Below are 27208 nucleotides of genomic sequence, written 5' to 3' on the forward strand. Positions count from 1 at the left end.
GAAGAATTCAGAATGTTTTCAGCTCTGAAAAGTTGACATTTGAAATTTTAATTTAGTTAGTTCGTCTGGTAGGTGAGGTGCAGATTTGTTTTCCCAATGAACAGCTGATTTGGAAAAAGAATCAAATAAACAATACGCAATAATAACATCCAAATTATATTGCATACATAAATGCATAATGTTATAATTTATGAAGAAAATTTACGCCTTATGAAAAATAATGGAACAAGTACGGAAGAAAAACTCGGTTAAGGTACGTTTTTTGCCTTCAGAAAAAAATTTGCAGTGTAACATTTTACCATTTTTTCAGCAATTAAAGAAAAATAAGAAATCCGTAAAAAATCAAGATGGACTATACGATCAAGACACACAGAGTAACCAGACACAAGGCAGTGAGAGTTCTGAAGCTATAAACAATGCAAGCAACGAGCAACCAGAATTTGGTGATGATAACATTTCAACACAAAGCTCTTCCAGAGAGGTTGATGGCAAGTTGCAGAAAATGCCTGTTTATTCTGAACTTTGTTCTGATACTATAAATTCTGATGTTATTGGGGAAAATAAGTTAGAGACAGGGAATGGTAAAAATATCCTACAGGAAAAAATTTATGAAAACAAGGTATCAAAAAATAGTCTTAATGAACCAGAAAAATTAATGATGAATCTTGGAAGTATTAATCAGAGCGATAATTATGAAGATAATTCAACTAGTACAATAAAACCATACACTGAAACACAGTTGTCAGCTTTCTATACTAACAATGAGTTGAATATGATTGAAAGTTTTACTCAACAGTTTGCTGAAGCTGAACTACAAGGTTTAGCTCTCAGAGCTCATCCTTTGCATGAAATGCTTTCCAATTATCTTAGTATAAGAGAAAAACTTAATGAGAATACCATTGAAATTGATCATTTGAAGAGGGAATATGCTGATATAAAAATAAGGCTTTGGACTTTAAATAGTGAATGTGTTTCTGGTAAAGGAGAATGCTCAAATGGGGATACAGTGACTGCTTCACATTCCTATGGAAAATATATTTTGGACAAGTCCGCTTGGCAGAGTATGCTGAGAATATTAACAAAAATTCAGCAGTGCATACTGGAAAATCATAAACTATATTCTTTTTCAGCAGAAAATCTTAAACTACAGGTTAGTTCACGTTTAATGAATTACCTTTTTTGTTCAGGTTTTGTCTTTCTTATAATAATCTGATGTCAAAAAAACCTAGCTGAAATCAGAACAAAAATATTTCAACATGGATTCCATATTCAAATTGCATTCTAGATATGAATAATGGAGTTTCTTTGCAGATTGAAATATATATACAAACTATCATTTTACATTGTTTGAATGTAACTAAATTAAATAAAGATAAGGAAATCACATTGAATATTGAAAAAGAACCTCAACACTGGAAACCGTATTTGAGTGACTTAAGGATTTGTGTGTCCATTCTCTTTGCTTTCCAAAGAAAACTGATAAAAGATAATCAGTTCATTAAGGAAACTAGAGAGTGGCTAACTCGGCTAATAGCTCTACTTCTGAGGGTTGCAAATTATCAGGACCATCTTTTTATATTGAACCATATTTTGAGGTACATGTTTTAGTCTCATTTTCATTTGTACAGATTTGAAGTTTGAATAATTCCAGATGTCCTGCAGGGGTTGGAAGTTGGGCCTCTTGTTTCATTCAAACACCTCTTGTGCAAGGATCAGATTCCCCCTTTTCAAGTTATGAAATTAACCATATTCTTGCTATTTTTGCTTTAATTTTATCACCCATACAAGATAGAGACAAGTTCTTAGCAGAAGTAAGTAATTCTACTATTCCTTAGTTAGTCTTGTGACTTTTCTTCAAGAGCAACTATAAAATATTGAATTGATGTGGCTGATACTTGATGAAAATCTATAGTAATAAACTTCTTCTCATGAAATCAGTTGAGAAATAAAAACATCTATAACACCTTTTTAGATAATTTTTTTTAGATTGCTCAACCAAAAGATGAGGTTCAAGAAGCCTTATGGGTAGTAATAGATTCTGATGGAGAAGAAGATGAAGAAACATCTGGCACTTCGTTGAGAGAGAACGATTTGGTGGCCCTCTACAATCAATTACCACTGGGATCTCTATTTGGTGCTTTATCCTTGATAGAAGGACGACATTGCCTGGTAAAATTCATTTTCTTTCATCACCATTATATTTTTAATTATAGTAGATGTAGTTGAAGAATTATATCCCCAGTTTTTACCACATATGGTAATGTCAGTCAAATTTATCACTTTTTTACCTACTAGTTTGTATTTATACATAATTTTGCTCTTTTATGGTAATTTATTTTAAATTTTTCTATTAGGAGGAAAAATAGTGATTTACTCGAATGGATTAAATTCAATAGTATTGAATTAGTAGTTATTTTGCATCCATGTGTAAGGTTTAGTGGAAAAATTAAGGCTACAAATCCAAACACAAGAATAATATTGTTAGTAAGCAAAAAAAGTTAGATTCTAGTAATCTGAAATTTTCATAATGATAAGCTGTAATCATCATGATAATGGGATTTTCGAAAATTTGGGTTTTAATGGCTGAAAGAGATTGTTCTACTACTGACAGGAATATCCTGAGAAAACATTCCAATGGCACCAAGCAGAACAAACTTAGTACACTTCAGCACAAAAATTTTTTGAGAGTTGCAAAATGCTGGACAACCACACTTGAATGCTGCCATGACATAGTAACAGCAGCTATACCTTATTTTCAGGAACACTATGCGAATCAAGTAACGGAACAGCACCTACTCAGATTTTTTGCCTTTTCCACATTGCTTCTTAAAATAATTCACAAAGGCCTCAATACTTATAACCAACCTAGATATTCGCAATTTGCTAAAAGACTCAGTCGTCTAATACTCCATATGGTGCAGTATGCCACAGACCAATGGGAACGATTTTGTTCAATGCAAAATTTCGATGATCCGGCAATGATGCAAAGATTACAAGTGGAATATGATGCTTTCTTTTTGAGAGTCATCTATTATCTATATACGTCCCAAAAGTTGGGTGCTTGGCAATTTCTGGCAGTTGTACCTTACAACTCGGTGTCGTTAGCAGTATTATGGAAAATTTTCTATTTTCTTCATAGTACAGATGTTGGAACCAAGGAATTACTCTCGCCCACAAATATGAGAGATTTTAGTGTCAACTTCAAGAATCGAGAATTCAGGGATCAATTTGTAGATAAACTGAACACTTTGTCTGATGGGGAAGTCTATTACTTGCTGAACACTTTTGCCAATGTGGCCTTAGCAAGAAGCGAAGAGGACCTGATCATTACAGCCACAATGGATTTGCTTCAAGTGAGTCTACCAACTATTAGCCATTTAAAACTGTGAATCATATTCATCTTTCATTTTTTTATGAAAATTGAAATATCTTATGGTTTTAACTATTTTTGAAGCCTGCTTCAGCTGTTCAGATTCGAGAGAGTAAAATATTTCAATATCTCAATAAATTCAAAGCTTTTACTGACTGTAGAGAAAACCATTAAGATGTGCATGTCTGACAGATATGGACAAAAAATAGTTAAACTCAATAAAAATTTGTTCACAATGAACCAGAAGACGTTTTTGTGATCGTTTTGAGTTTATGTAATTGAAAAAAAATATTTAGATGGTATCAAAAATAAGCATTTTCAGGAAAAATCAATATCCTTAACATTTGACAAACAGTTTATTTGGCTGATTGACTTACTGAGCATTGCAAATAAAAAATTTATTATTCAAAATATTTTGAAACAGATGGAACATTTCAATTTGAATTTTTTCAGTTCTTTTTGACGAACATTTCCTATGCTTTCTTTGGCAAGTCTATTTTTGTTCTCTTTCAGATTGGCTTTGTCAATCAAGCAACCCAAGATATATGTTCGAAAACCTCAAGAATTTTGCTGACACATATTACCTCAAAGCATCCCTATTTACTCACACAAATATTGAAACAGGTTAAAGATCACATTAATGAAATAGGAGATCTTTCACTCTATCTGTATGAGGAACTTCCTCTTGCCATCTGGCAAATAAATGACTGTGATATTGAACTGTTGTCAAGACTCATCAGGACTAAGTCAGATTCTCAAATAGAGAATAAACTCGCAAGGATGATAATATCCAGGTTGAATTGGGATTTCAAAGAGGACGGTACTTTATTTTTACCGTATCACACTCATCGCAACATTGCAATACTGGTATTGCAAGCAGTTGATGAAGAACCTGCATTCTCAAATTGGGGATGGCAGACAATTTTGAGGTTGAAGTTACATATTAGTGATGGTGGTTTCAAAGATATGAGGATGGTGATGGAAATTGATAATTTTGACATACTCCTCAAAGGTAAGACTTTAATTTAATAAATTTTATTTCCCATTTGACACTATACAGTCACTTTCCTGCACTAGTGGATAGGAATTGATTTATTTATTGAGTTTGATTAAACTTTGTTTTTAGGTGTGAGAGAAAAAAAACCTCTTCATGCATTTGTAGCTCTACTAATGACTTCTTGGGGTCATTTGATCCCGCTCATATGCAGCAATGGCTTTGGTCAACTGCTTTTCCTTGAGTCTCAACAAAAGTATGAAGCTGTTTTATTTGCCCTCTTTCTGATAATGCCTCTCTTTCTGAACGCACAGGAGTGTATTGTCAACTGTTTAGAATTCCAAGAAATATTGTCTAACCTTCTTTATGTCGATCAAAGTTATACGTCAATAGCCAAATCTTTGATTGGGGCGCAAAGTACGGTGTTGCAACAGTTTGGAAACATGATAGAAACCCAAATGAGGAATTATCATAATTATAACTTGGAAAGTCCTAGAATCCTAGTTAGATTATGGATGAATTCACTGGTGTCGGTGGAGCAGTGGACGAAAAACTATGGTGTTTTATATTTGCTGGACGTGATTATTAAAGCTTCTTTCTTCCATAAGGATGCTTTAGAAGCTGCAGCAGATGTTCTTAAAGAACTACTACAGGTACAGTGATTGCCTCTTCCCTTTACCAATTGTTTCATGTGCCATAAAAAACAGAGGTGATGTAACAAGTAGATGCTGTCCATCGGTTTCATTTCACCTCGTCAGAGCAACACAACTCCCACTCCGATGGAAGATGCTTTGAATTGACGGACCCTAATTAAATGCTAGTAGGAGCTTCTGAGTATTATTAAATACTCGAGCGCCATCTAGTAAGCAACTCCATTTCTTCCCAGATCAAAACCCAAACGAAGGCAATGGCATATGTCCCATATTATTCTAATTGATGCGTCAATTCAAAGCGTATTCCATCGGAGTGGGAGTTATGTTGCTCTGATGAGATCAAATAAGACCAAAACCATGGTCAGCACGTCCCGATGGGACGTGCTTCCTGACGGAGTCCAAGTGATAAATTGGCTAGTTCGATTCTAACGTTATTACTTGTTGATATTTATATTAGCGGGTGATATACGTCTGAATTAACTCTCATTATTTCCTCATTAATATTCAGGATACAACGCCTCAAGAACATGGGGGTGCAATAAGCTCTATTTTCAAGTGGGTTTCTTCAACAAATCAAAACCCTTCATTGATATCTAGTTCTCTATCGCCATTTCCATGGTTGGCCTATATAATGATAGGAATAGAGCATCAAGAACGAGAAAAAAAGACTGGTCTTTGGAAGGAACTACTTCAGCAACTTAATTCACAGAAAGGAAAGGTGAACGTAGATTCAGCGATCAAAGTGAGTGAAACTTTTGTCACCCAAGTTTTTTTTTTTGATTCGAGCTTATTTCAAACTTCTGTTGAAATTGTGTAACTAGCTGAATTTTTTGTACTCTTTTGATATTTCTTGTGATAAATATCGAAATGTTCGATTTTCAGAAAGCTGCTGGTATTCTCAAGGTCAGTTCAGTTTCATCCGCTTCTTTATGTATTTATAGATATGCACAACAAGCGCTAGATACGTCCATAGATCATCCCATACTTGTTTTGATATGGCAGAAATTTTTCGAGCTCTTTTTTGATCAGATACCTGCTGCAGGGTGAGTTACATCAAATATGTTCATAACAAACTTCTTATTATTATTTCATTCGTTTTGAGAAAATTATGAATCTTGCAGATCTCTTGATCGAAGAAGTGTTGGAGACAAATTTTTCGAAGGTGTCATTAATTTTGCATTTCTGAAAAAAATGGTAAGCCGTTTAGAAGAAACTGTACGATACTATCAGGATAAAGTTTATGAAATGGAAAAAGAGAAAGATAATACAGAAAATCTGTCATTCTTCCAATCTTGCTTGAAGTACGTATTCTCCGAAGAGAAATTATTGTGAAATCTAAACCTTAACTTTTCAGAGTATTCACAGCATATGAACTTTGGCTGGTAGAACCCAGATTGCACAAGGCGAATACACTACTCCCAAGTTTTCCACCCCAGTATGAACAGAATCTACTCTTGTTTATCGTTCGTGGTGAAAAGGTACCTTCCTTCAATCTTCATGAATTCTCAAATGTTAACTATGTTGTATTTTATTTATAGACACCGTGGTATCCTTATGTCGACTACAACAGAGTTAAACAAGAGCAAGTGGAGTCCATAAGAATTTGGAGAATATCCAACTTCAGGGAGAGCACTAACGTCAACAAGCCCTTACTAAATCCTGAAGGGCATTCGCAAAGCAAAGATCCGGTTGAGAGGATTCTGAAGAGGATCGAATCTTACGATGTTCCAAAACCGGCCCCCAAAATAGAAATTGCGAAACCGGTGATTCCTGCGATAGATATAAGTTCGCTTGAAAACATGTTCAGTATGTTGAATAATCACTTCAACATTTTAAAGAATTTTGCAAAGTGAGTACTCCAATTGTTCTGAATTTTATTTTATATAAGTCGCCATTTTATTAGTTACATCATTTTTAATCGTGAGTTTATGCAGAGTTACTAAGTACTAATAGCTAAGAAAGGGACCAATCTAATTAACAGATGGCGTACACATGTGTGCCATCTGCCTATGAGATTGGTCCATTAGATATTAGTTCTCAGTAACTCGGCATAAACTCACCATTACTCGAGATTGGCTGATAGGATGTTTGATCTGTCTATGGCCTGGTTATTATAAAACTATGGAAAATTTGATTAAATAATTGAGGGGGTCAGAAGCCAAGGGGTCCAAGTCGATATTTTTCTAAATCGAGTAAACTATTATATTATATAAATCAAAACTTAATATATACAGGCTGGGCCATCCATAACTTTCCAGCCCGAATTTTGAGCTTTGGGATGGAATAACGAAAAAACGCTAGGTCAAATTTTGTTGAAAGCGGGACAAATAAGGGTGTTTAAATGAGTTTGATATCACTACCCCTCTAGCCGCAACCCCTAACAGCTCTCATTTTTGAATAGGAAAAAGGGGTCGAGCAGCACCTTGTTGGAAAGGCAATTCAATTTCCTGCATGAATGTATTTTTTTTCATTGCTTTATTACTATACAGAGTGACTGAGTTTCATCAATAACTTTCACACGCCGAATTTGGATCTTTGAGATGGAAAAAACGCTCGGACGGGTCAAAAAATGAATTCGATATCAATAAGTTATTTGTTGCATCTTTCTAGAGACCACTTCAAAAGCGTGTCTGGTTATAAAGAACTCAATGGAACCTATCAAGAGCTGTTTCCTAATCTTTATAAACAAACTCATGTCAGGACCCAGAAGGTAGTTAAATGTCAAGTCAAAAGACAAAACGTTTATTGTTCCAAAACAGTTGTGATAAATTTACAGTATGATGTAAGTTACTTGCATTAGTGGAAATCTTCATAAATGACAACAAATTATTTTTTATAGGAGAGTAGATTGGATGTGGGAATAAACAATGTTATCCTTTCCAACCGAACGAAATATGAGTCCATCTTCGATATATCTTCTAAACCTCCACCAACTTCCCTGTGTAACTCAGCAGTTGCCATTGAACATACAATTAAGTGAGTGAAATATTTCATTCCGAGAAATCCAAAGTTGAATAATCTTGTTTTTAGAATCCTTCAACAGCAATTACATTCTAATGCTTCAACTGCAGAATTGGGAGTTGAGTTATTTTATTATATCCTGAAATTGATTGACGACAAAACTCTGGAATATTTACCTACCAAGACCTTGTTTGTAACTTGCTTAGAAAAATTGGGACAAGTGAGTATATATCATTTCTTATATCATGGCGGAGAAAAAAATTGTGATAGTATAAATTATCATCAATTACTTTTATTGTATTTATGGCATTAATGATTACAGTCACATATTTCTGGAGTGGAGTTCGAGTTACCTAGACTCTTAGATAAAATACTGAAAGAACCCAATCTGGGAGAATATTTAGCACCCCACTTCGCACCAGGGAATATCGGTACATCGAATTTGCTACTGATGTATCAAAAAATTTCGAATGAAATTGGACAAAAATACGATGTCTCATTTGCTCTTTTATCTAAGGTAAGAATAATGAATTGATGGTAGCAATGATTTGGTTTTCAAACCAGTGAAATTAATTCATAATTAAAGGCTTTCACTACAAGGGGTTTCATAATAAATACTTCACTAGTCTTGTACTTGTCATTGCTTATTATTTTTTATAGTTAGTGAGCAGACATTGCCAATTGAACAGTCTTAGCCCATCTTTGATTAGATAGAGCGTCATTTTCGATAATTTTTCAGTTTGACATCGATAAATGGCTGCATAACAAGAACCCAAAGTTAAATCAACGATCTCAGTTCATAGAATTGATCATCAAAGGATTGTCCGTCCTAGGAACTGATCCACAGGTTGAAGCATTAGTCCTCCATGGGTTGTATAGAAAACACCTGCTCGCTGTGTTTCAATTTCAATTTCCAGAGCATTATGGTGAAATATTAGTGAGTCTTTTACGTCACAGTTCCGAGACATCATCATCATCGTCTCCCGTCGCAATTTCCGTATGGATAGATATACTCAACTCTTTGGCTTTTCCGATACAAATACACCCGAGAAATCCTCTCAGGGACCAATTGAGAGCTTACGCTCAGAATCAGCAAAAATTGAACTATCAAGAAATATTGGAAACTTCACAACTGTTATCGGGACATTTCACCCAGGAAAGGTTGCAATATGGCCTCTACGGCTTATACCCTAAATGCGAACAGTACTTAGATATTTATTGTTTGCTCTTGGGCATGACGGGTCATGCTCTGATAATAAGCTCCTTGAACACCCATCAGGGATTGGAATCGGATAAGATGTGCGAAAAGATTTGGCCATATATAAGAGACATGTTCGCTCCATGGATTGCACCATATTCCATGCAGAACTTGAAGGATTACATGGCTACTTGGATACAGCAGTTGACAGATGACAGATCGGTCCTATTGCCTTGGATCCCGTCCAGTGTTTTCTCGGCGCAGAAAATGCTCGATGCTTTCAAGGAATGTGTGTTGTTCCTACTTCATGTTCTCCCAGGTATGTATAAGTCTAACAGCCGAAGCCATTTTAAAGTGTGTTTTCACTTGTTTGGTTGTCATACAACCTCCTTGGTGAAATAGCTCTCAGATGATTTGGAGTAGACCTTCTGTTACAGGATTTCGCTTGTAAATGGCTCTGTTCAGTCTGCTGCTTTAATGTAAAAAAAGAAACAATTTAATGTAAGAAAACAATTTTTTCAGCTTGTTCTGTGATTCTCAATTATGTTTGGCAGTGGTACGTAACTACTTACGCGCACAACTCTGTAAAAGAGCACATCTTCAATAGCATCCATCAGACATTGCTTGTGTTACCGTGGAATAATTTTTGGCCATCAATCAACGATTTGGAGGCTATGCTAAGGGTACATTGCATATTAGCGAAAAAAAATAATTCTGTTACATGAATGAATTTCAGATAGTCGATCAGTATTTGCCAGAATGCCACCAATTTCTGGGACAAATCTTCATTTCAGTACAGTGGACCAACTGGATGGGTCAGTTTTCTAACTGTCCAATTCAGATCAAGTCAAGGGTGTACCACTGTTACATCAATTTGTTGGTGAAATTATCCAATGAACCCAATATTAGGAGTCAGCATGTGGAGAAATTTAATAGTCTATTGGTTCAGTCCGAAAACCTGGATTGGGATATATTAGATCCTGGCGTGTATCAACATGTTATGGATTGGTACATAATGAGCTGTGATTCTAATGTTATTTTCAAAAGTGATCCCCTTGATCTAGATGTTCGAGTTTTACAGTGAGTTCGTAATCTTTTTTCCACCACTCAAGCTTTTACGATGGTTAATTTTTATCAAAATTAGCTTTTATACACACTTGGTGCACTTTCATGTTCCACACCACGAATTAACTGTACTCAACTTTACGTATTTGAAATTTACCTCACTTCGCTCCTCTACTCTGATCTTCTCTCCTCTACTCCACTGCACTCCACTCTACTCTACTCTATCCTACCCTATTCTACTCTACGCTATTCTGCCACACTCTACCCTATTCTATCCCACTCCACTCTACCCTATTTCTTCTATATTACTCTACTTACCCTACCTTATCTAGCTTTTAATTTGCTATATTCAGTAACATCAAGCTTTCTCACAAGAATACTAGTTGATTTCAAATTTTTTTCTAATGGAAGATTTTATTTAATTTTCAATGATAATTTTCCCAAAACAACTTATGATATGTCTATATTTTCTGCTTATTTCATTCAATTAAAAGTTGATACACGTTGTTTGTAATACATAATTCCAAATAATTTTTAATAGCTTCGATAATTTTATACTCATTCTTCTTCAGGTTCCTGAAAACCATTTCTGGTTATGATAATGTGATAGAAAGAAATGAAAATCCAAATATATTAAATAAAAGATACGTGTACGTTCGGAGTTTTGTGAAACTCACGTCAGTTTACACAAGTAAGAATAAATTGGCTGTACCTTCTAAGGAGAATGAAATTTGTGCTGTGATAAATGCTAACATTAAACATATGGAGAGGGTGGTCAGGTCCAAAGAAGAATTGAGTGTTATTTTACCAGAGATTCTCAACATATTGAACGTTAATCCTCTGGGTGACGTGAGTTTTAAATGTATCACGCAATGGATTTCGAAAAAGTCTGGGAACGATCCTGTATTGGAGACTTTGCTTAATGTTTCATGCAAGGCTGTGAAAAACTATGAATTTATTGCGAAACTTTACGAGTCAGCTCTGGAATGCTATTTCCAAAATGGTAAGTGCAATAAAATAGTTGGCTTTGAATTGTTCTGTACTGCTCCTTACTAAAGGGTTTTGAACTTATTATTTTATAGCTAGTATCACAACCAATTTCCTTCTAGTCCTACTAGAAAGGGAAATTTGGGTCGGCATCTAAATTGAAAGAACTTAGAAATGTATTATGAAACTGACTGATACTTATTTCGAATTTGACGCGCAATACTTTTTATGTTAGAGTATTTTAAAGGCCCTGTATTATCTCAAATATCGACCCTATAGAGCTTTTTCAAAATTGAATGGACTTCTTGAGGTAATGTATTTTTTCAGTCAATGAGCATTATCAACCAACTTGGACACAAGTGAGGACGTTTGGAAAAATAGTGGTCAATAATCAAGTAGAGCTGGAAGAAACTTTAATTGCCAAGGATAGCCTTCTCACTTTGAACCTGATACTTTTAGAGAAAATAACCAGTTGCAGTGATTACCAGGCCTTATTGAACATATGCATAGATTGGTTGCAGAAAATTAAAATAAGGTAATGGCCTATTAGTTGTTTCAAAAGTAAGCAACCTTGTAGAATATTTTCATGTTTGTGATATATCCTTTATATCGAGTGTTTTGCTTTTTAGAGACGATGTTGAGAGCAAAGTACCATTGATATGGCTGGGCGTTCTGAATGTTGCCCTAAAATATTGTGAGATAGACGAACCTGCTGCAGGTGGATCTTTATACAAGTTCTCTCAAGTATTATTGCAAATAGCGGAAGATAAAGGTAGTTCTAGTTGGGGTAGAGGTTTCTTGAGTGTGATAGGAATTAACAGAGGGGATACGATATCTTTACCGTGAGTAAATTTTGATTATTTCATAAAAAAATCAACAACATCTATGTATAATGAATATTTTAATGTTTACAGATTCCGATTTCTTTGCCGGGCTTTAGGCGGATATATTCTCGCGCAGCTACCGGAAATGAAAGGCAAGCCTCAAATAGTAAGGAGACAGGCCAATGCTCCAGCTAGGGTAGGACAACCCGGAGGTAACACAGAGTGTGCTAAGATCCTCCTTAAATTAGACTTTGGCCAATCTCAAGGGAAACTGAAGGAATATGCGGAATTGGCTCTGAATGAGGTTAGTTTTATTTCTTTATGTTATCGAGAGCAATTGAAGAAATTTCTTTTCCTTTCAGATTCAAGATCCCAACAATTCACTGCATAATGTAGGTGATTTTCTCATATTAATGTCGAATCAGTTTTCCACTAAATCGTATTTCAAAGATCTAGGCAAGCACTGACGCGTTTTTTTATATTACATTATTTAAATGTATAAATATTCAACCACCAAAGCTAGATATTTAATACATTTTGACATATTTTTATTGTTGTTTTATCTATTTGCACCCTTCACCCATTAGGTATAAAAATAATTATTAATATTTAAATACATTTTATCTAACATGCGCATTCGGTTAAGAACAAGTTGAACCCACCCGTTTTGCGGAGAATTTGTTCATAAGAAATTCATCAATGAGCTGAGGATCTCCCTGTTGAGAAAAATCATACTTCACAAATTTTAATTACATCTGTAGATATACATCTTTTAAAAAGTTTCTCAATTTGAAACATGAGTCCCTTGCTAATTTTCATGAGGTGAAATGATATAACTGAAAAAACTTAATTAATTTATTTATCAATAATTGCATGCTGTCCTACAATCTTTGCTAATTTTTCTAAATGAGTTTCATCCAAAGTCAATTTTAATTGCAAATTCTTTGCAACATCTTCTATACCCTCATAACCATAATCTGAAATATACTGAAGGATTAAGAGCGCCTTTGAAGGAAGTTTCTCTGCAATACAGGCATCAACTAGTGCAAAAATAGCTTCAGACCTTGGGGTGCCAACAGCCTTCTGATGATTTTTATCCAAGTCGACAAATAAGTCCCACGCTTTATTGAATGAATTATTCCTCAAAAATAGTAGTATCATACTTCCTATCATTTCTCCAGTAATTATTATTTTATTTGTACTATTTTCATTTTGATTTATAAGCTTCTCGTGAATATCTTCAGCAACGTTTGCAAATTTTTCAGTTAAGTCAGGGTCATTTTTTCTTTCATTAGCCACCATAATGTTGAGTATCAAATTTAACATGGATTCTTTTCTAGTACTATCGAAGATTACCATATCAGACCACATTTTTGGTATGTACTCGACTGCTCCATAAATCTCAATTTGCTTTAAGATTTCTTCTAAAACACTCATTTCTGGTGTATAGATGTGAGGTACCAATTTATCATACATATTTGTCATAAAATCTTGAATAGGTTGTGAATTAACACCAAGCATGAAATAGTGACGATAGTACACTGCTTCTTTGTAACTATTGCCAATAAGATCGTAATTATTTCCATAATGTAAAAGGGCATCTACCCTATGAGCTAAGTCGAGGTCATTCAAATGGAACCTGCAGATACTCATAGCAGCAACAAAGAAATTAATATCTCGCAAGTCACGTATTTCAAGCTGTTTATTTTCTATTTCTCTCATTATATCAAACATTATTGAACTCAAAGGAGCATTATCTTTGTAAAATATTTGCAATATGAAATTCCATGATGCAAGGGAAGGCTCAATGCCCAAGTTTTTAAATTCTGATAAGACTTTAAGGGCTGACTCTCTACTGAACTTGATTCCCATCAAACTCAAGCAGTATAAAACAGCATTCAAAGTACCAAGATTGGGCTTGATCTTTTTCTCATGCATCTCACTCAAAAGCTGAACAATATAAGCCCATCTCATATCATAATTCTCTTTGAGAAGGTTACCTGCTTCTATCATAGCATTGTAAGTATCTGTGCTAAGAATAAATCCTTTTTGCTTTGCTTCTTCAAATAGTTGTGTCGCTCTTTCGATTTGATAATATTTGGCCATGCCTTGAATTATCGCAGAATATGTTTCTGCCTTTGGTTCCTTTATACTAATGAAAATTTCTTCAGCAAAATCGCCATCCTTCCAGGTTTTCTTTCTACGCTCATTACCTTTTGTGCTTTGTCTGAACCAACGTTCTTCAATTAATTCCTCTGGTAATGGATCCTGACTATTGTGGTAACAAAGCAACTCTAACAAGTTCTGCATTAAGTCAGGTTCTATATCGACATTTTGTTTCTTTAATAAATTGTAAACCATAATAGCATCTGATACATCTACATTCTTGATACAATCCTTGAGGTCATCGATTGAAACTTCGCTATTTTCTGTATATATTTTTGGTGGACCAAACATATCTATGAAAGGCTCTGCTTCTTTATGTTGAAACAAGTCGATGTTCTCTCTTCTGACAAAATGTGCAGCTTTTTTTCCAGCCTCTTGAGCCATGGCAAATGTTCTCTTACCAATATTAGATTGAGGTATCAAATAAGGATCATCATGAAATTTATAATGTGCTGCAGTAGGGTCCCTACCGATAGTACTTTCTAATGCTCTCAAAATATCAGTAGGACCTCTTGATATTTTTTTAGGAATTATGATTTCTTCAGAAGTTGAATTTGTAGAGCAGTTCTTTTTCAAATTGAATAAAACTGTGTGGGAAATTCTGCAAGGTATTTTGGTTTGAAGCCGATTAATCCTGGAGTATAACGTTGATGGAATATTCATGATTTATTTTTTAGAGATAGCAAAGTTTAAATTTAAACTGTATCATCTGTTTCAATTAAAGGTTATGACATCTGAATAAAAAGGTTATGTTGACTTTTTAGATGTGACACCTGACATTTAATTGTTAACCTCTTTCACCTTTCCTGTCATATCATGACAAATGTTGCTCGTTTTGCAAACAAACGGATATTTATTAATATATTATTAAAAAATAAAAGTATGTAGGGGCAAAACTTTACTGAATTGTATGTATTTTCCTCAACGTTCTACCTTTATGGTGAAACTGTAATAAATTGAATGAGTATTGAAACGAAAAATGAGTATAAAATAAGTATAGAAATATGAGATGAAAGTATTATTTTTATCATAACAATAAATTTGGTAGCATGTTGGTTATCTTATCTAACGCATTAGGAAAAAACCGGTGTTTATCTGTTATTACATATTTTGTTCCTTCTGTGTTTAATTAGTATTTTTGAACTCTTGATGTGTTTGCATAATTTTTCGAGAAGTTAATCTTGAAGTACAATACAAATAATTCAATTATGGTATGAATTTGCTGTATGAAATCCACCTAAATATTCCATTTCTAGGTATCTTTTTGTGTTGAAGTATATTTCACTATAAGAAAATGAAAGTGGTAGCTCTAATAAGTGGTGGCAAAGATAGCACATACAATATGATGCAGTGCATTGCTGCTGGACATGAGATTGTTGCTTTAGCAAATTTATTTCCAAAAAACAAAACTGAAATAGATAGCTACATGTATCAAAGTGTTGGGTTTGAAGCAATTGATTTCATTGCAAAAGCAATGGATTTGCCATTGTTTCAGAAAGAAACCTTAGGGATCAGCAAAGAACGAGGAAAAGTATATAATGTGACTCAAGATGATGAAGTAGAAGATTTATTTGAATTGCTCCAAAAAGTGAAGAAAAAAGTTTCTATTGATGCTGTTTCCATTGGTGCTATTTTATCAGATTATCAACGAGTTAGAGTAGAAAATGTGTAAGTTGAACAGATTGAACCATGAATTTCAATTTAGAAATTGCTTGTTTAATTTGAACTAGGTGTGAAAGATTAGGACTCGTTCCTTTGGCCTATCTTTGGCAAAGAAATCAAGAAGATCTTTTAGATGAAATGATTAAATGTGAAGTGGATGCTGTACTTGTGAAAGTTGCTGCTTTAGGCCTAGATCCAACAAAACATTTGGGCAGATCACTTAGTTCATTACAACCTTATCTGCTGACTCTTCATGAAAAATATGGAATAAATGTTTGTGGTGAAGGAGGAGAATATGAAACACTCACCTTGGATTGTCCACTTTTCAAGTATCGAATTGTGATGTGAGTTTGAATATTTAGGATATAAAAATATTGTTGGTAGAGATTTTTGCTTTCCATGATATTCTATTGGAATACAGGATGCTGTATTTGAAAAAATTGACTTTTTTGTGGCCACTCTTAGTTGAAGTCAAGAAACATTCTCTAGATACTTCCAATAGACACTTTGCTTCAAACATCCTGTATTTCCCTAATAATCTTATCATTATTTATGTATTACATTTGTGCTATTTTAAAAAATTCTAGTGATAATTCGGAAATTATACTGCATTCAAATGATCCCTTTGCACCAGTTGGTTTTCTGAAATTGAACAAGCTAAGATTGGAACAAAAACTTCCTGTTTTGGAACTCCATGATAGGCTAAGGAATTTGCCATTGAAAGATAGTGATGGTTATGTTACTGACCAAGGGGAAGATATAAAAGAATTGAACGAAGACGAATTGGGTGAGAAGAAGGCATCTAATTTCCGAATTCATTAATTCTTTCTGTGACCTGAATTAGTTTGAATTTTGTTTCAAAATGATACATATCTAGTTCAGATTTCATACCTTTGATTTTCTTGATAGATTTCATTCCACATAAAATGGTTAAGTATATGTGAATATATTTATAGATTCCGATTCTGTTAGTCAATGTAAAATGACAATCGATACTGTTGTGCAAAAATCATCAGCAAAACAAAATTTATCTGTGCATCAAGCTGGAAATGGATGGCTGTGGATAGGTGGCATCAGAGGAGAATTGGATGGTAATCCAATGGAAAACGCTATATCAAAGTTAATGTGTAGGTATGCCATAATGAAATTGTTTTATCCATGATCAATGCATAAAGTTATCATAATCTACTGTTTCCTTGAGCAGTATAATATTAATTAATCACTTGTGATTAATGAGCCATTATCTCTTTCCAGTATGCCTATCCCAATATGGACATGAACTAGCAAATGTCTGTTCAGTTACTGTGTATATATCGGACATGAAATTATTTACTCAGATTAATGAGGCCTATGTAAAATATTTCAATTTTGCAAATCCACCTACAAGAGCATGTGTTGAGGTCCCTTTGAACAAGGAACATCCAGTTATTTTGGATGCAATTTCATGGAAAATACTTGAAATTGCACAAATAGACTCTCCTGTAGAGAGGTAACTTATACCCATTTTCAATTTAGTATTTGAATAATCTGTTACTGTAATATTTCAGATTCACTATGCATGTTCAAAGCAGATCTCATTGGGCTCCTGCAAATATAGGACCTTACAGTCAAGCGGTCAAAATTGGGGAAGTAATCTATCTAGCGGGTCAGATTGGAATGATACCTGGAAATTTGGAGCTTGTAGAGGGAGGTGTCAAATGTCAGTCTCGTCTTGCAATGAGACATGTAGAGAGGTTATTGAAAGCGTCAGATTCTAATTTGAATTTGCGAAACGTTGTCCAAGTAGGTGTGAGCAATCCAAATATTCAATATTCTTATTTCTTACTTTGTTCTTTCAGGGAATTTGTTATGTTACAAACTTATGCACAATTCCGCAAGTGAGGAAGTTATGGGAGGAGAATACAAATAATGCCATTGTTGATTATGTTGTTGTCCCTGTTTTACCGAAGTCTGCATTAGTCGAATGGCATGTATGGGCTCACAAATACAATCACATGTTTGAGTGTGAGTATAAAGTTCGATATTAATTTCTATCCAAAACATCGTCGATACGCATAATCCTGCCTAAATTGACCTCGATTTTTTCAAAATTGCGGCTTGTAACTATACATATACACACACTTATAGACCAATTTTTTTACGGATTCTGTTACGTCCTATGTAACGTGATTTCCTGATAATTCTTTTGACTAAATTTTTTTACGTAAGGGGGCGCATGACAACTGATCAAATAAATGACCACCCACTGAAATTGAAAATTGAGAAAAATGAAGGCAATTCCAATTTCTATTTCAGATGAGGAGACAGGAAGATGCATCGAAAATGCGAATTGGTCAATCTCGATATTCAAAAGGTGGAATCCCGAGGATAATATAGTTGCCATTGTGTGCCATCTGGAAAAAACAATCCCAAGTGAAGAGAGTATATTGAACCGAAATATTTTTGTGGATGTTATAGATTACGCGCTGCAGAAGCTCGATTTTGCGAAAGAAAATTTCAAAGCTGTTCACAATCTCAAAATATTTTATCCTACGATGAAGGATGTTGACAGCAATGAATTCTTCGACTATTTGGATGATCTGAGGAACGAGATTTCGTTAACTTATACTTTTGTACCCGTTATGTACTGTAAGGATCAAAACACATATTTATCTATTTGTGGAACAAGAACTGAGTGATTTAATTCGTAGTTTTTTTTAATATTGCTTGTTTTTGATACATTTCTGTGAAAACGGTTTTTGAACAGGCCCGGTAAGTGATATCTCATATGGATTTTCAGGTTATCTAAAAGTGTATATTTTTCTTTTGTTCCTTGAACTATATCAATTCGTTAGGATATTTTCGTTTCAGCTAAACTTATCTAGAAGAAATTATAACCAAGATACCTTCATCCATTCATGAATCCCAACATCTCCCCAGTCAATATTTTTTGTATTCCTTAAATAGGTTAAATACCGCAGAGCCATCTGCATGTCACCTGTCACTGATTTTTACTGAATGCCAAAACTGATACACAAGTTCATTTCTGAAAATGTTGTCCATTGCCTTTTGTGTCAAGCTTCTGGGAAATCCCAAAGTAAAGAAGAAATCCTCAAGACTTAACATCAAGTTCGGAAAACCAATTCTGGAAGTATCTTATGAGTTCATAAACATTATAATATGGGCATTCTTCTTGATGGTTGGTGTTAATATATTGTACTCCGGAAGATTAATGTACAACGCAATTTACATAAGAAACCACGTCGGTTATTACATAGACCTTATTTCTAAAAGGGACGGAAATGTACTACCCCTTCTCCAGGCTTTGCCTAGCATGATATTTCTCTTCATAAATTTGTTTGGAGTTTACTTAGTAGTGAGAGTTATGTCTTCGAGGGAAAGACAACCAAAAACCAATTGGATGCTTTATTTCGTCGTTCTCCTGAATCTGATCATGATTGGCGTCGGTTTGATTTTAGTCATAGTTGTTTTGATCCACTCTTATGGAAACCATCAAGGTTTGCATGATGGTATAAGAGGCGCTATGAAAAACTATGGCACAAATGAAAAGACTAAATCGCAGATTGACAGATTGCAAATAGACCTGCAGTGTTGTGGTAGTCGGAAATACGACGAATGGTATGAAATTGAATGGTATGACAGTGCTTTAATCTCTAAGGGAAGCAAGTAAGTGAAAATATTGAATATTTCTACATAATAATCTATAAGCGCCCTATAATTAATATATCCAAGAGCGCTTATTGGAGGCAGAAAAAGGTCTGTTGGTTCAGAAAATAATATTTGGTAACATATGGTAGTGCATAAGAAAGATAGCGCATTGATTGGTGCAAAACTTCACAAATGGATCATCAATTATTTAACTAGACTAAATGAAAGTTCATTTCATCTGAACGATCGTGATCAGAGCACCACCATCGGCAGGGTAATTGATCGAGTTGAATGCTTGTTAACTAGCGCCTATAAGCTCCTGCGGAGCCTTATATTTCGAAAAAAATTCACGAAATCAGTTTCAGAGGACCTAAATTTAGAAAAATTTCGTAGTGTGTAATTTGTTGTAGACACGCTACATGTCACAATTTTGAAGCTATCGAGAATCTGCAAGGTCTAAAAGTCTATTGATTTTGGCGGAAATCGGAAAAACGTCTTTCGAGTTACTCGAATTTTTAAAAAAAATTTTCGAACGAATTTCTCTTCAAAGAAGAAATGTTATTTTCGAAAAAAAATCGCGCTGCAGCCACGTGCCCTATATAAAACCGGTAATTTCGGAGTTTATCCTCGACGAAAAACTCCGAGAAAACAGTTTTCATGAGATCAAGGGGCGCCATATGCTTCTGGTGTTTGTCAATCCTCTGGTTCTTTTCATACTGCATTATTTTTAGGGAAAACAGAACCCAAACACCATTCAGCTGCTGCTCAATGAAGTCTTTATCTCCTTGCATTCATTATGATATCGAGGAGACTGGAAACGTGTATACCTATACACCTGAATATAATTTGAGTATATCCACGGTGGGATGCTTTGACATGTTGAAGAAGAGGAAACAGAACGTGGGGTGGGGTATAATAGGAAAACTACTATTAGGATTATTCCTGCAGGTGAGAAGAACTACGATATAAAAACTGAGTGACAATGCAACCTGATTAAATGCTTCAATTTTCAGATAGCTACCACACTGTATTCGTTTGTTTTTTGTCATTTTTCGTTTCATTGAGTAAATTTTTAGGCTTTGTTGACAATACTAGTGAGATTCATTCAAACTGGTCACTTCGAAAAATTTAAATTTGAAGGTAGATCTAGGACATACATTATATGGCTATTCGGACTTTACACTGGTAGAAATCTGAAAAAAACGAAAGAAGCACCTGAGCCTCCTCCTCTTCCGCCTGAACTAGAGGATTCACAATGAAGTGGAGCTCTTATATGGTGAAGATATTGGCGTTGTTTTTCATTTTAGTTGATTACCGTTAATTTTTCGTTATTTAATCAAATAAATAAAGAAGGGAAGATGATCATTTTCAATTTCACAGAGAAGCTGAAGGGAGTGATGTAAAGAAACCTGCCAAAAAATCAATACAAGAAGTCTTATTCATTTTTCCTTGTCTGCTGTAGGTTTTTAGTCCCTTCAGAATGAGTGCGAGTGGGAGATTTTTATCAGGAAAAACGACAGTTTCTTTTTCAAATTATATAATTATCATACTAATAATACTTGACTAATTGGACGGAGTTCGATATTAATTATAAATCATCTTTCACCAACAGATTTGTTTGTCAGAAATTAACGCTTTGAGTGTTTTTTGAGTAATGAACCTCATCTCGAATGTTGGCACACTAGAATTGTAAAGAACACACAATATGTTCTCCTGAGAAATTAAAGCATGGCATTTGTGGTACTCTGAACACCAGTAAGTTTCTTTCCCATCGTTAAGATTCGTGAAATCAGACTGTTCCTTTTCTGCTTTCTTTTTATCATTTTTCCTACCCGTTTCTTTGTCCACGTCATTTCTTTTCTTATCCTCATCATTCATGAGGTAAAACATGACCATTCGATAGTAAAATGTCCTAAGTATGTCAAGTCTATGAGAACTACTGGCTATCTTCTTTGTGGCATTTTGTTGAGTGTTTTTCGATATCATATACTTCCCAGACGAATAATTCACAAGTAACAAGCTGAAAAACCACATATTGGTATTTTTGGATTTGATCGTCAATTATATTCACCCTAAAATTCCACTATCTATTTGACAGGTAAGTGGAAAATTCCTAGGATGTGTATGCAATGCTGCTGTGAATAATTCCGTCGAAGATTTGAAACATTGTGTTGCAGAACGTTCTATTTCGATTAGATTTGGAGTTGGTCCACATAATGAACAAATTTGTATGTCTGGAATTAGTGTGCATGCAACAAATCTGAAGGCCATCTAAAAATTGGGATAAGTTACGAATGCTCAAAACAAGTATATCTAAAGAAATACCGTTGGACTTTTATATGGCAGAAAAATTGGAATATCTTTTGTTGTTCCACCATCTGACAGAGCTAGTAAAGAAAGAAGTTTGATTTCTTCAGGATCAAGTGACCACCAACTCTCAGTAGCCACACATATTTTTCCATGGATTAAAACACAACTATATAGGGAATCCACATACTCCATATATGATTCCAATAAAATCTAAGAAATTTCAGAGAAATACAGATAATTATAAATGAGGAAAAAATCTGTCAAGAGTATAATAAGATAAATATTGTTAGATGCCACTTCAACGACTTCACAATTTTTCAATTCAAAATAAATGTCAGAAATTACCTGTATCAGATGATTCTCTGGGCACAATATACATTCTGCTAATCCAACCAAGTCGGAGTAATATTTATTAGTTGTACCTCCACAGTCCAATGAATCCATCAGTCGGTCTACCAGAGGGTAACAGTTTTTTAATTCTCTTTTCAATCTATCGATATTTCTCTGAGATTTAATTTCCCCAATCCCAACTATTAGAACCATGGCATTAAAAACCGAAGTCAAAAGATTGTTCAAGACTTCCTGGGTACAGCCACTCGATATCCCAACGAGAACAACACTAAAAGGGCCAGCAAAAAAAATTACATGATTATTATCAAGATGCTACTCCATGTCAATTATTGTTATACATCAGTACCATGACTAGTATGAAAATTATTCTTGAGACCGTCAGGCCTTTGATCTTTTAAAAAGTGAAACTAATCGTATTTCCAGTTCTGTACATACCTATCTTCACACTCTTTCCAACTAACACAGTAATCTTCAGTGAGAGTGTTCAATAATTCTACATTCAAGGATTTTCCATACATATGAACCCCATTCAAGGAACCTTTGATAGAAAAAGGAAGCTGCGAATGAAAACATTTTTTCCTTATGGTACAATTTACAAACATTTGGCATGAAGTATTAAATAGCTAGGTATTAGAATTAAAATAATGTACAAGATTCAAAGATTTGTGGAAATCTGATGATATTCGAAGAATAACTATTTGTTCGATTTGCAGTGTTATCATAATCTTTGTTATATGAAACTTTTATTAAAGAAAAATTACATTTTCCACATTTCCTTTTTTCCTCGAAAATATTGGCAATCCACTACTGGAATCTATGCAAAAAATATAGGCTGACATTTTGGTCTTTAAAAATTTTGTTGTTTGTTTATTTATTTATTTATTTTTAGATGCTGGTTTTAGGTTATATTTGATTTTGACAGTTACTAACCGGAGATCTTCGTTCTTCTACTAGGAGATGCTTTTTGGGTTGCAGTACTAATTTTCCATTAAGGTATTAGCAAATATACCATGTATGGAGGGTCTCTATCCTCCATAATACCATGCTATATATTCTTGGGTATAAAGCATTGTATAAAAACAACAACTTTTACAATTAAACCATGTTGTCCCTATACAGTGACATTGAACTCAATTTCTCTCTTCATTGAGTTCAATGTACCATGATTGTACCTTGTAATAATAAAACATATATATTCCATTGATGTTATGATGTTCTTGGGTACTATACCACATACACAAACATTATGCTGTCCCCTGTCCTTATACAATTGTACTCTAATTTGTAGATTCAGCCTTCTTGGAGTCAGCCATATCGATTATGGCTGAACTAGAAGCAGAGCCGAAGAAAATATTATTATATTCAAAGAAGATAAGTATACTTTGAAAATATCTACTTATAAAGTGATGTAAATAGATAGAATATTGAAACATAATTGCATCTTATAGATGAATGCAGTTAAAGCTACTCGACTTCGGGGCAGTATACCTCCAATGCATCGAGCTAGATGCGACATAAAAAACAGCGTTCTCTATTTGTAAAGAGGTAATTGTTCAGAATTATACTCAGCTTTGACTTAAACTTTTCTGGAGGAAAGGAGAAAAGTATAATACACCATATAGTTTGAACTCTCCATTTATCAATTCATACAGGCTGACATGTTTTCGGCTAATAATGCCCTTCTCAAAGCCATCTTTGGCTATTTATAAAGAGACAGTATTTCTAGCGACAACCTGTTATCGCCGGGTATCTCTAGATTTATAGAGGTAGCTGTGGTTGAAACTATTCTGCTACTGTTCACTGTGTAACTCTATTTTGATAGACTCGAATTTGATTGTTTGTCGATACGATACAGTTGTGATACTTAATGATGTCCTCTCAAGTTTTAAAAGAGTAGCCATGAGCACTTTGAGTCCATGTTTCGATTCTTCAGTAGTGTTTTGCCCAAGTTACACACCAGGTAATTATATTCAGTTAGCCTCAAATGTACTGAAACATAGTAAACAATCAATTAGGGTTTAGATAGTATAGTGAGAAGGGGTTACAGTTCACTGCGACCTTAAGGTCTATTGGGCCCCCTAACAGAGCTGTTCTCATGGCGCCCTTTACAGCTCGGGTCCAGTTCCAGTGATCTGATGAAAAATCCAATATCTGGGACAGTTTCAACGAGGGTTGAAAAAAAAATTTCCTGTCCAAAGCACTTTTTCCTTTGGTTTGCAATGGCTTAGCATTCCGTAACCAGGTGAATAGGAGTTTCTTCCTCCTCCCCACATAATCTACACTCGTCAGGGTTCGACAAAACTCATTCTCAACAGATGCTTCTTTAGGCGACAATATCCTGTGAGAAAGCCAGTGAGTAGGTGTAGTTGGTTCTTTCTGAGATCCAGATATTTTTTGGATTTCAGTCCAAAGGAACTTTTTGGAGTGATCTCCTGAGAGATTACGCCAGAGTTTTTCCCTTTCGGCTTTATCCTTCTCCATATACTCCTTCTCGTAGGTGCATTTTCCTAGAAATTAGGGTTTAGTCATCTGTTTCATTTTGCCTCAGTCGGCGTCGCCTTGGACAGTCCCGTACTTGACATTTAATGAAATATTGAACGTGGGGGGATGATAACTCCTCTCTCTATCTTGAATATTTTATATTACAGGGTGCTGGGCATAGACAAAGGAAGGAGGAAGACCTTCTTTCTCTATGGTGCTGGGGCTAAATGTACATGGCTATTGACAGATTCTCATCTTGCAAAGCAAAATCATGGTTTAATGCTATGCAAATGTATGACAAAACATCTTCGCTATCGCCCACCTTGATTAGGGTTGCGATTGAGTCGTATGAGTATGAGACGGCAATCTAGACGGCCAGTGAGCGTATAGGTGCTATAGCACGCTGCTGAGAGTGCTGAGCGTGCGCAAATTTTGCGTTTTGAAGCCCTCCCTCTCACTCCAACTCTAATGATTGGCGTTCCGTCGCCCCAACACACAAGACTGACTCTGAATCGCACTCGCATGCGGAACAGAAGATCGGGAGAAAGATTGAAATGTCCGCCTTTTCAGTAACGTCGTGACGTTGACGCACAAATGTTCAGCGCCCGCTGTCCAAATTTAACGTGGCGTGCCGGTTCCAGCGAAAAAAAATGAGACGGAATATAAAAGTGCTGTTGTTCCTATGCATTTCTTGGATATTTGTCGTTGTTTACTACCTTCAGACTGCGGAAGTTGGCAAGGTTTGAGATTTTAACCTCAAATTTAGACACCCCTTTCATCCCCCTGTTTACAAAACAATTGCCGGTTGTTGTGGGGGTGGTTATAGAGGGGTGGCACCGGTTTGTCAGGTGGTTGTGGGTATCTGATTCGATAATGATTCGGATCTGTGAAAATTTATTCGAAATTATGAAATTTTTTTTCAGACGCGCACAAATTGGAAGGTGAAGAGATAAAAGTTGAAAGTTTCAATCTACACTCTTTATTGAGCCAGAATTTGGAAGAAATTCAGCTGAAAACTTGAGAAAACTATTGATAAAAAAAAGAAATAATAAAATATGGTTATCAAAGTCGTATTATGGAATTATCGCATGTCGCAAAAGTATTTACACCTACCTAGGTCAGAAGTTTCGGACATTCAAATGATTGTCTATCTTGAAATGTTTCAAAATATTTAATTCAACTATGTATTTATAAAATTACCAGTAGGATATACAAATGAGAATTTTTTTTCTTCAACATTAAAATATTTTCACAGACTCTATAGATAATTGCAATAACAATCATATTTCGGACAACCTAATCTTCAAATTGGAGCTTTATTTTTCGCGTATATTGTGAACTAGGTTAGCAATAAAAACCTATAATTAAAAAAAAAAATTTGATGAACCAAGGTAATTTTTCAAAAACTTTCCCTGAGCATATTTCCGAAGGTATAATAAGAGGTAAGAAAAAACATCTGAAATTATTTCGAGAGTATAGAGAACCATTTAGGCCAACCCCTATAGCACTCTAGCCCCCCAAAAACGAGAAATTCAAATGGCAACTCACCCTACTTTGATATATACATAAGTTTGCATAAAATGCTTAACGATTATATCAGAAAAAAGTACGAAAAATGGAAGGAGGTATTTTAATGAAAATTGGAATATGAGACCAATCTGGCTAGAGCTGAGACCTTGATCACGGTAATTGTCTAAAAATGTCATTATTGCTGTCCCTCTATACTGTTGAAACATTTTTTGATCATTTTTCATAACTCTCATATAACTTCGGGGATATGTCAAAGGCAAGTTTTTGAGAACCCATCCTTATTTATACATATTTCAAATTCTCAAGGAAGGCTGAAGGCACATAGATGAACTCAAACATGTATGCAATCTCTAGGTAAGCGGTCCAAAGAAAGAACCTTGGGGAATACGATCTTCTCCGGAGATATCTGTCATTTTGGCTTCAATCCTTCAGTATCCAATCCAAGTAGATGTATAATCCGAAAAATTGGAAATTTTCACAATTTTATTAAGAAAAAATTGTAATATTCAAATTACATAAAAGTAATACTCGGTGATATATTATAGGTAATCCTAGGGACTCATAAGTGCGGCAAAAATCTTGAAATCGATTGAGAGAATTTCATTCCGGTTAATGTTCAGTTCTATGCACTTTAGGACTGCAGAAACTGAAAATTTATTACCTAATTTCTTCTCTAACTCATTGTTCAAATAATTGAAACCATTGCTATGACGTTTCAGAAAAAACGTAGTACCTACTTATGATGGTAACGAAGTGATTTGTTAAAACGTGATTTTTTTCGTATTTTATCCATAACTTTTCACTGGGCCACAATATTTTTGGAACCACTGAACATTAACTGCGTATTAATTTCGGGACATCTGTATGTAGGTACTTTTTTTTTTCTCTCCGGAATCAAATATACATTCAATCCCCGAGGGCTAGATGACTCCTTTTACAGTTTTTTCCAAAACGTGAACTGTGTAAATAACAGGAAAGCTTAGAGTTGTTTTTGTGATGGATTCAAAT

At 34.7% G+C, this 27208-nt stretch overlaps 6 protein-coding genes across 9 annotated transcripts in view; 4 read left to right on the plus strand and 2 right to left on the minus strand.

The window, feature by feature from the left end:
• The first annotated feature begins 87 nt into the window (after positions 1-87).
• LOC123310537 (ectopic P granules protein 5 homolog) lies at positions 88-12601 on the plus strand. The gene is made up of 25 exons (XM_044894040.1): positions 88-253; positions 311-1150; positions 1312-1595; positions 1652-1811; positions 1987-2169; positions 2760-3353; positions 3884-4382; positions 4497-5017; positions 5526-5759; positions 5900-6060; positions 6139-6318; positions 6372-6495; positions 6556-6866; positions 7628-7799; positions 7857-7993; positions 8048-8198; positions 8301-8495; positions 8718-9495; positions 9699-9859; positions 9913-10256; positions 10814-11244; positions 11556-11763; positions 11858-12070; positions 12143-12356; positions 12415-12601. The coding sequence occupies exons 1-25, from the start codon at positions 221-223 to the stop codon at positions 12517-12519; spliced, it is 7233 nt and encodes a 2410-aa protein (XP_044749975.1). The 5' UTR covers positions 88-220; the 3' UTR covers positions 12520-12601.
• A 292-nt stretch (positions 12602-12893) lies between these two features.
• Positions 12894-14893, minus strand: LOC123309243 (protein PTCD3 homolog, mitochondrial). The gene has a single exon (XM_044892239.1). The coding sequence runs from the start codon at positions 14879-14881 to the stop codon at positions 12908-12910; it is 1974 nt and encodes a 657-aa protein (XP_044748174.1). The 5' UTR covers positions 14882-14893; the 3' UTR covers positions 12894-12907.
• Positions 14894-14974: 81 nt separating this feature from the next.
• Positions 14975-18563, plus strand: LOC123309241 (diphthine--ammonia ligase). Of its 3 annotated transcripts, none has more exons than XM_044892237.1 (9): positions 14975-15098; positions 15475-15886; positions 15949-16224; positions 16468-16667; positions 16837-17007; positions 17135-17369; positions 17428-17662; positions 17719-17884; positions 18176-18563. In XM_044892237.1, the coding sequence occupies exons 2-9, from the start codon at positions 15513-15515 to the stop codon at positions 18556-18558; spliced, it is 2040 nt and encodes a 679-aa protein (XP_044748172.1). In that variant the 5' UTR covers positions 14975-15098; positions 15475-15512; the 3' UTR covers positions 18559-18563. The 3 variants fall into 3 exon arrangements, 2 of the variants coding, with proteins under 2 accessions (XP_044748172.1, XP_044748173.1); XM_044892238.1 differs by having other exon boundaries at positions 15027-15126; XR_006537250.1 differs by lacking the exon at positions 14975-15098 and having other exon boundaries at positions 15322-15886; positions 17428-17666; positions 18176-18317.
• A 266-nt stretch (positions 18564-18829) lies between these two features.
• Positions 18830-20874, plus strand: LOC123309892 (rod outer segment membrane protein 1-like). Its single transcript, XM_044893193.1, has 3 exons — positions 18830-19546; positions 20260-20476; positions 20605-20874. Exons 1-3 carry the CDS (start codon positions 18912-18914, stop codon positions 20785-20787), a joined length of 1035 nt encoding a protein of 344 aa, XP_044749128.1. The 5' UTR covers positions 18830-18911; the 3' UTR covers positions 20788-20874.
• Positions 20875-21055: 181 nt separating this feature from the next.
• Positions 21056-23111, minus strand: LOC123309344 (protein fuzzy homolog). Of its 2 annotated transcripts, none has more exons than XM_044892422.1 (6): positions 22951-23111; positions 22625-22746; positions 22184-22457; positions 21854-22048; positions 21600-21799; positions 21056-21548 (listed from the first exon to the last, which is right to left on the minus strand). In XM_044892422.1, the coding sequence occupies exons 1-6, from the start codon at positions 23026-23028 to the stop codon at positions 21131-21133; spliced, it is 1287 nt and encodes a 428-aa protein (XP_044748357.1). In that variant the 5' UTR covers positions 23029-23111; the 3' UTR covers positions 21056-21130. The 2 variants fall into 2 exon arrangements, with proteins under 2 accessions (XP_044748357.1, XP_044748358.1); XM_044892423.1 differs by having other exon boundaries at positions 22625-22727; positions 22951-23061.
• Positions 23112-25169: 2058 nt separating this feature from the next.
• LOC123310098 (polypeptide N-acetylgalactosaminyltransferase 2) overlaps positions 25170-27208 on the plus strand; it is a 124975-nt gene continuing 122936 nt past the window's right edge. Inside the window, exon 1 of the mRNA XM_044893481.1 lies at positions 25170-25410. Within this exon, the coding sequence (XP_044749416.1) occupies positions 25321-25410 (90 nt within the window). The 5' untranslated portion in view covers positions 25170-25320. The remainder of the gene's footprint in view (positions 25411-27208) is intronic.

The sequence above is a fragment of the Coccinella septempunctata genome, chromosome 3 (assembly GCF_907165205.1).
Source record: "Coccinella septempunctata chromosome 3, icCocSept1.1, whole genome shotgun sequence".
Taxonomy (NCBI): Eukaryota; Metazoa; Arthropoda; class Insecta; order Coleoptera; family Coccinellidae; genus Coccinella; species Coccinella septempunctata.

Coding starts and splice junctions, on each gene's coding strand:
- LOC123310537 (XM_044894040.1), top strand. CDS start 221: ATGGAACAAGTACGGAAGAAAAACTCGGTTAAG. Junction 254..310: donor GGAAGAAAAACTCGGTTAAG/GTACGTTTTTTG, acceptor CCATTTTTTCAG/CAATTAAAGAAAAATAAGAA. Junction 5,760..5,899: donor ACGTAGATTCAGCGATCAAA/GTGAGTGAAACT, acceptor TTCGATTTTCAG/AAAGCTGCTGGTATTCTCAA.
- LOC123309243 (XM_044892239.1), bottom strand. CDS start 14,881: ATGAATATTCCATCAACGTTATACTCCAGGATTAATCGGCTTCAAACC.
- LOC123309241 (XM_044892237.1), top strand. CDS start 15,513: ATGAAAGTGGTAGCTCTAATAAGTGGTGGCAAAGATAGCACATACAAT. Junction 15,887..15,948: donor CGAGTTAGAGTAGAAAATGT/GTAAGTTGAACA, acceptor AATTTGAACTAG/GTGTGAAAGATTAGGACTCG. Junction 17,885..18,175: donor ATACAATCACATGTTTGAGT/GTGAGTATAAAG, acceptor TTTCTATTTCAG/ATGAGGAGACAGGAAGATGC.
- LOC123309892 (XM_044893193.1), top strand. CDS start 18,912: ATGTTGTCCATTGCCTTTTGTGTCAAGCTTCTGGGAAATCCCAAAGTA. Junction 19,547..20,259: donor TTAATCTCTAAGGGAAGCAA/GTAAGTGAAAAT, acceptor CATTATTTTTAG/GGAAAACAGAACCCAAACAC. Junction 20,477..20,604: donor TATTAGGATTATTCCTGCAG/GTGAGAAGAACT, acceptor GTAAATTTTTAG/GCTTTGTTGACAATACTAGT.
- LOC123309344 (XM_044892422.1), bottom strand. CDS start 23,028: ATGTCAGCCTATATTTTTTGCATAGATTCCAGTAGTGGATTGCCAATA. Junction 22,458..22,624: donor TGGAAAGAGTGTGAAGATAG/GTATGTACAGAA, acceptor TGGCCCTTTTAG/TGTTGTTCTCGTTGGGATAT. Junction 21,549..21,599: donor ATAGATAGTGGAATTTTAGG/GTGAATATAATT, acceptor GTGGTTTTTCAG/CTTGTTACTTGTGAATTATT.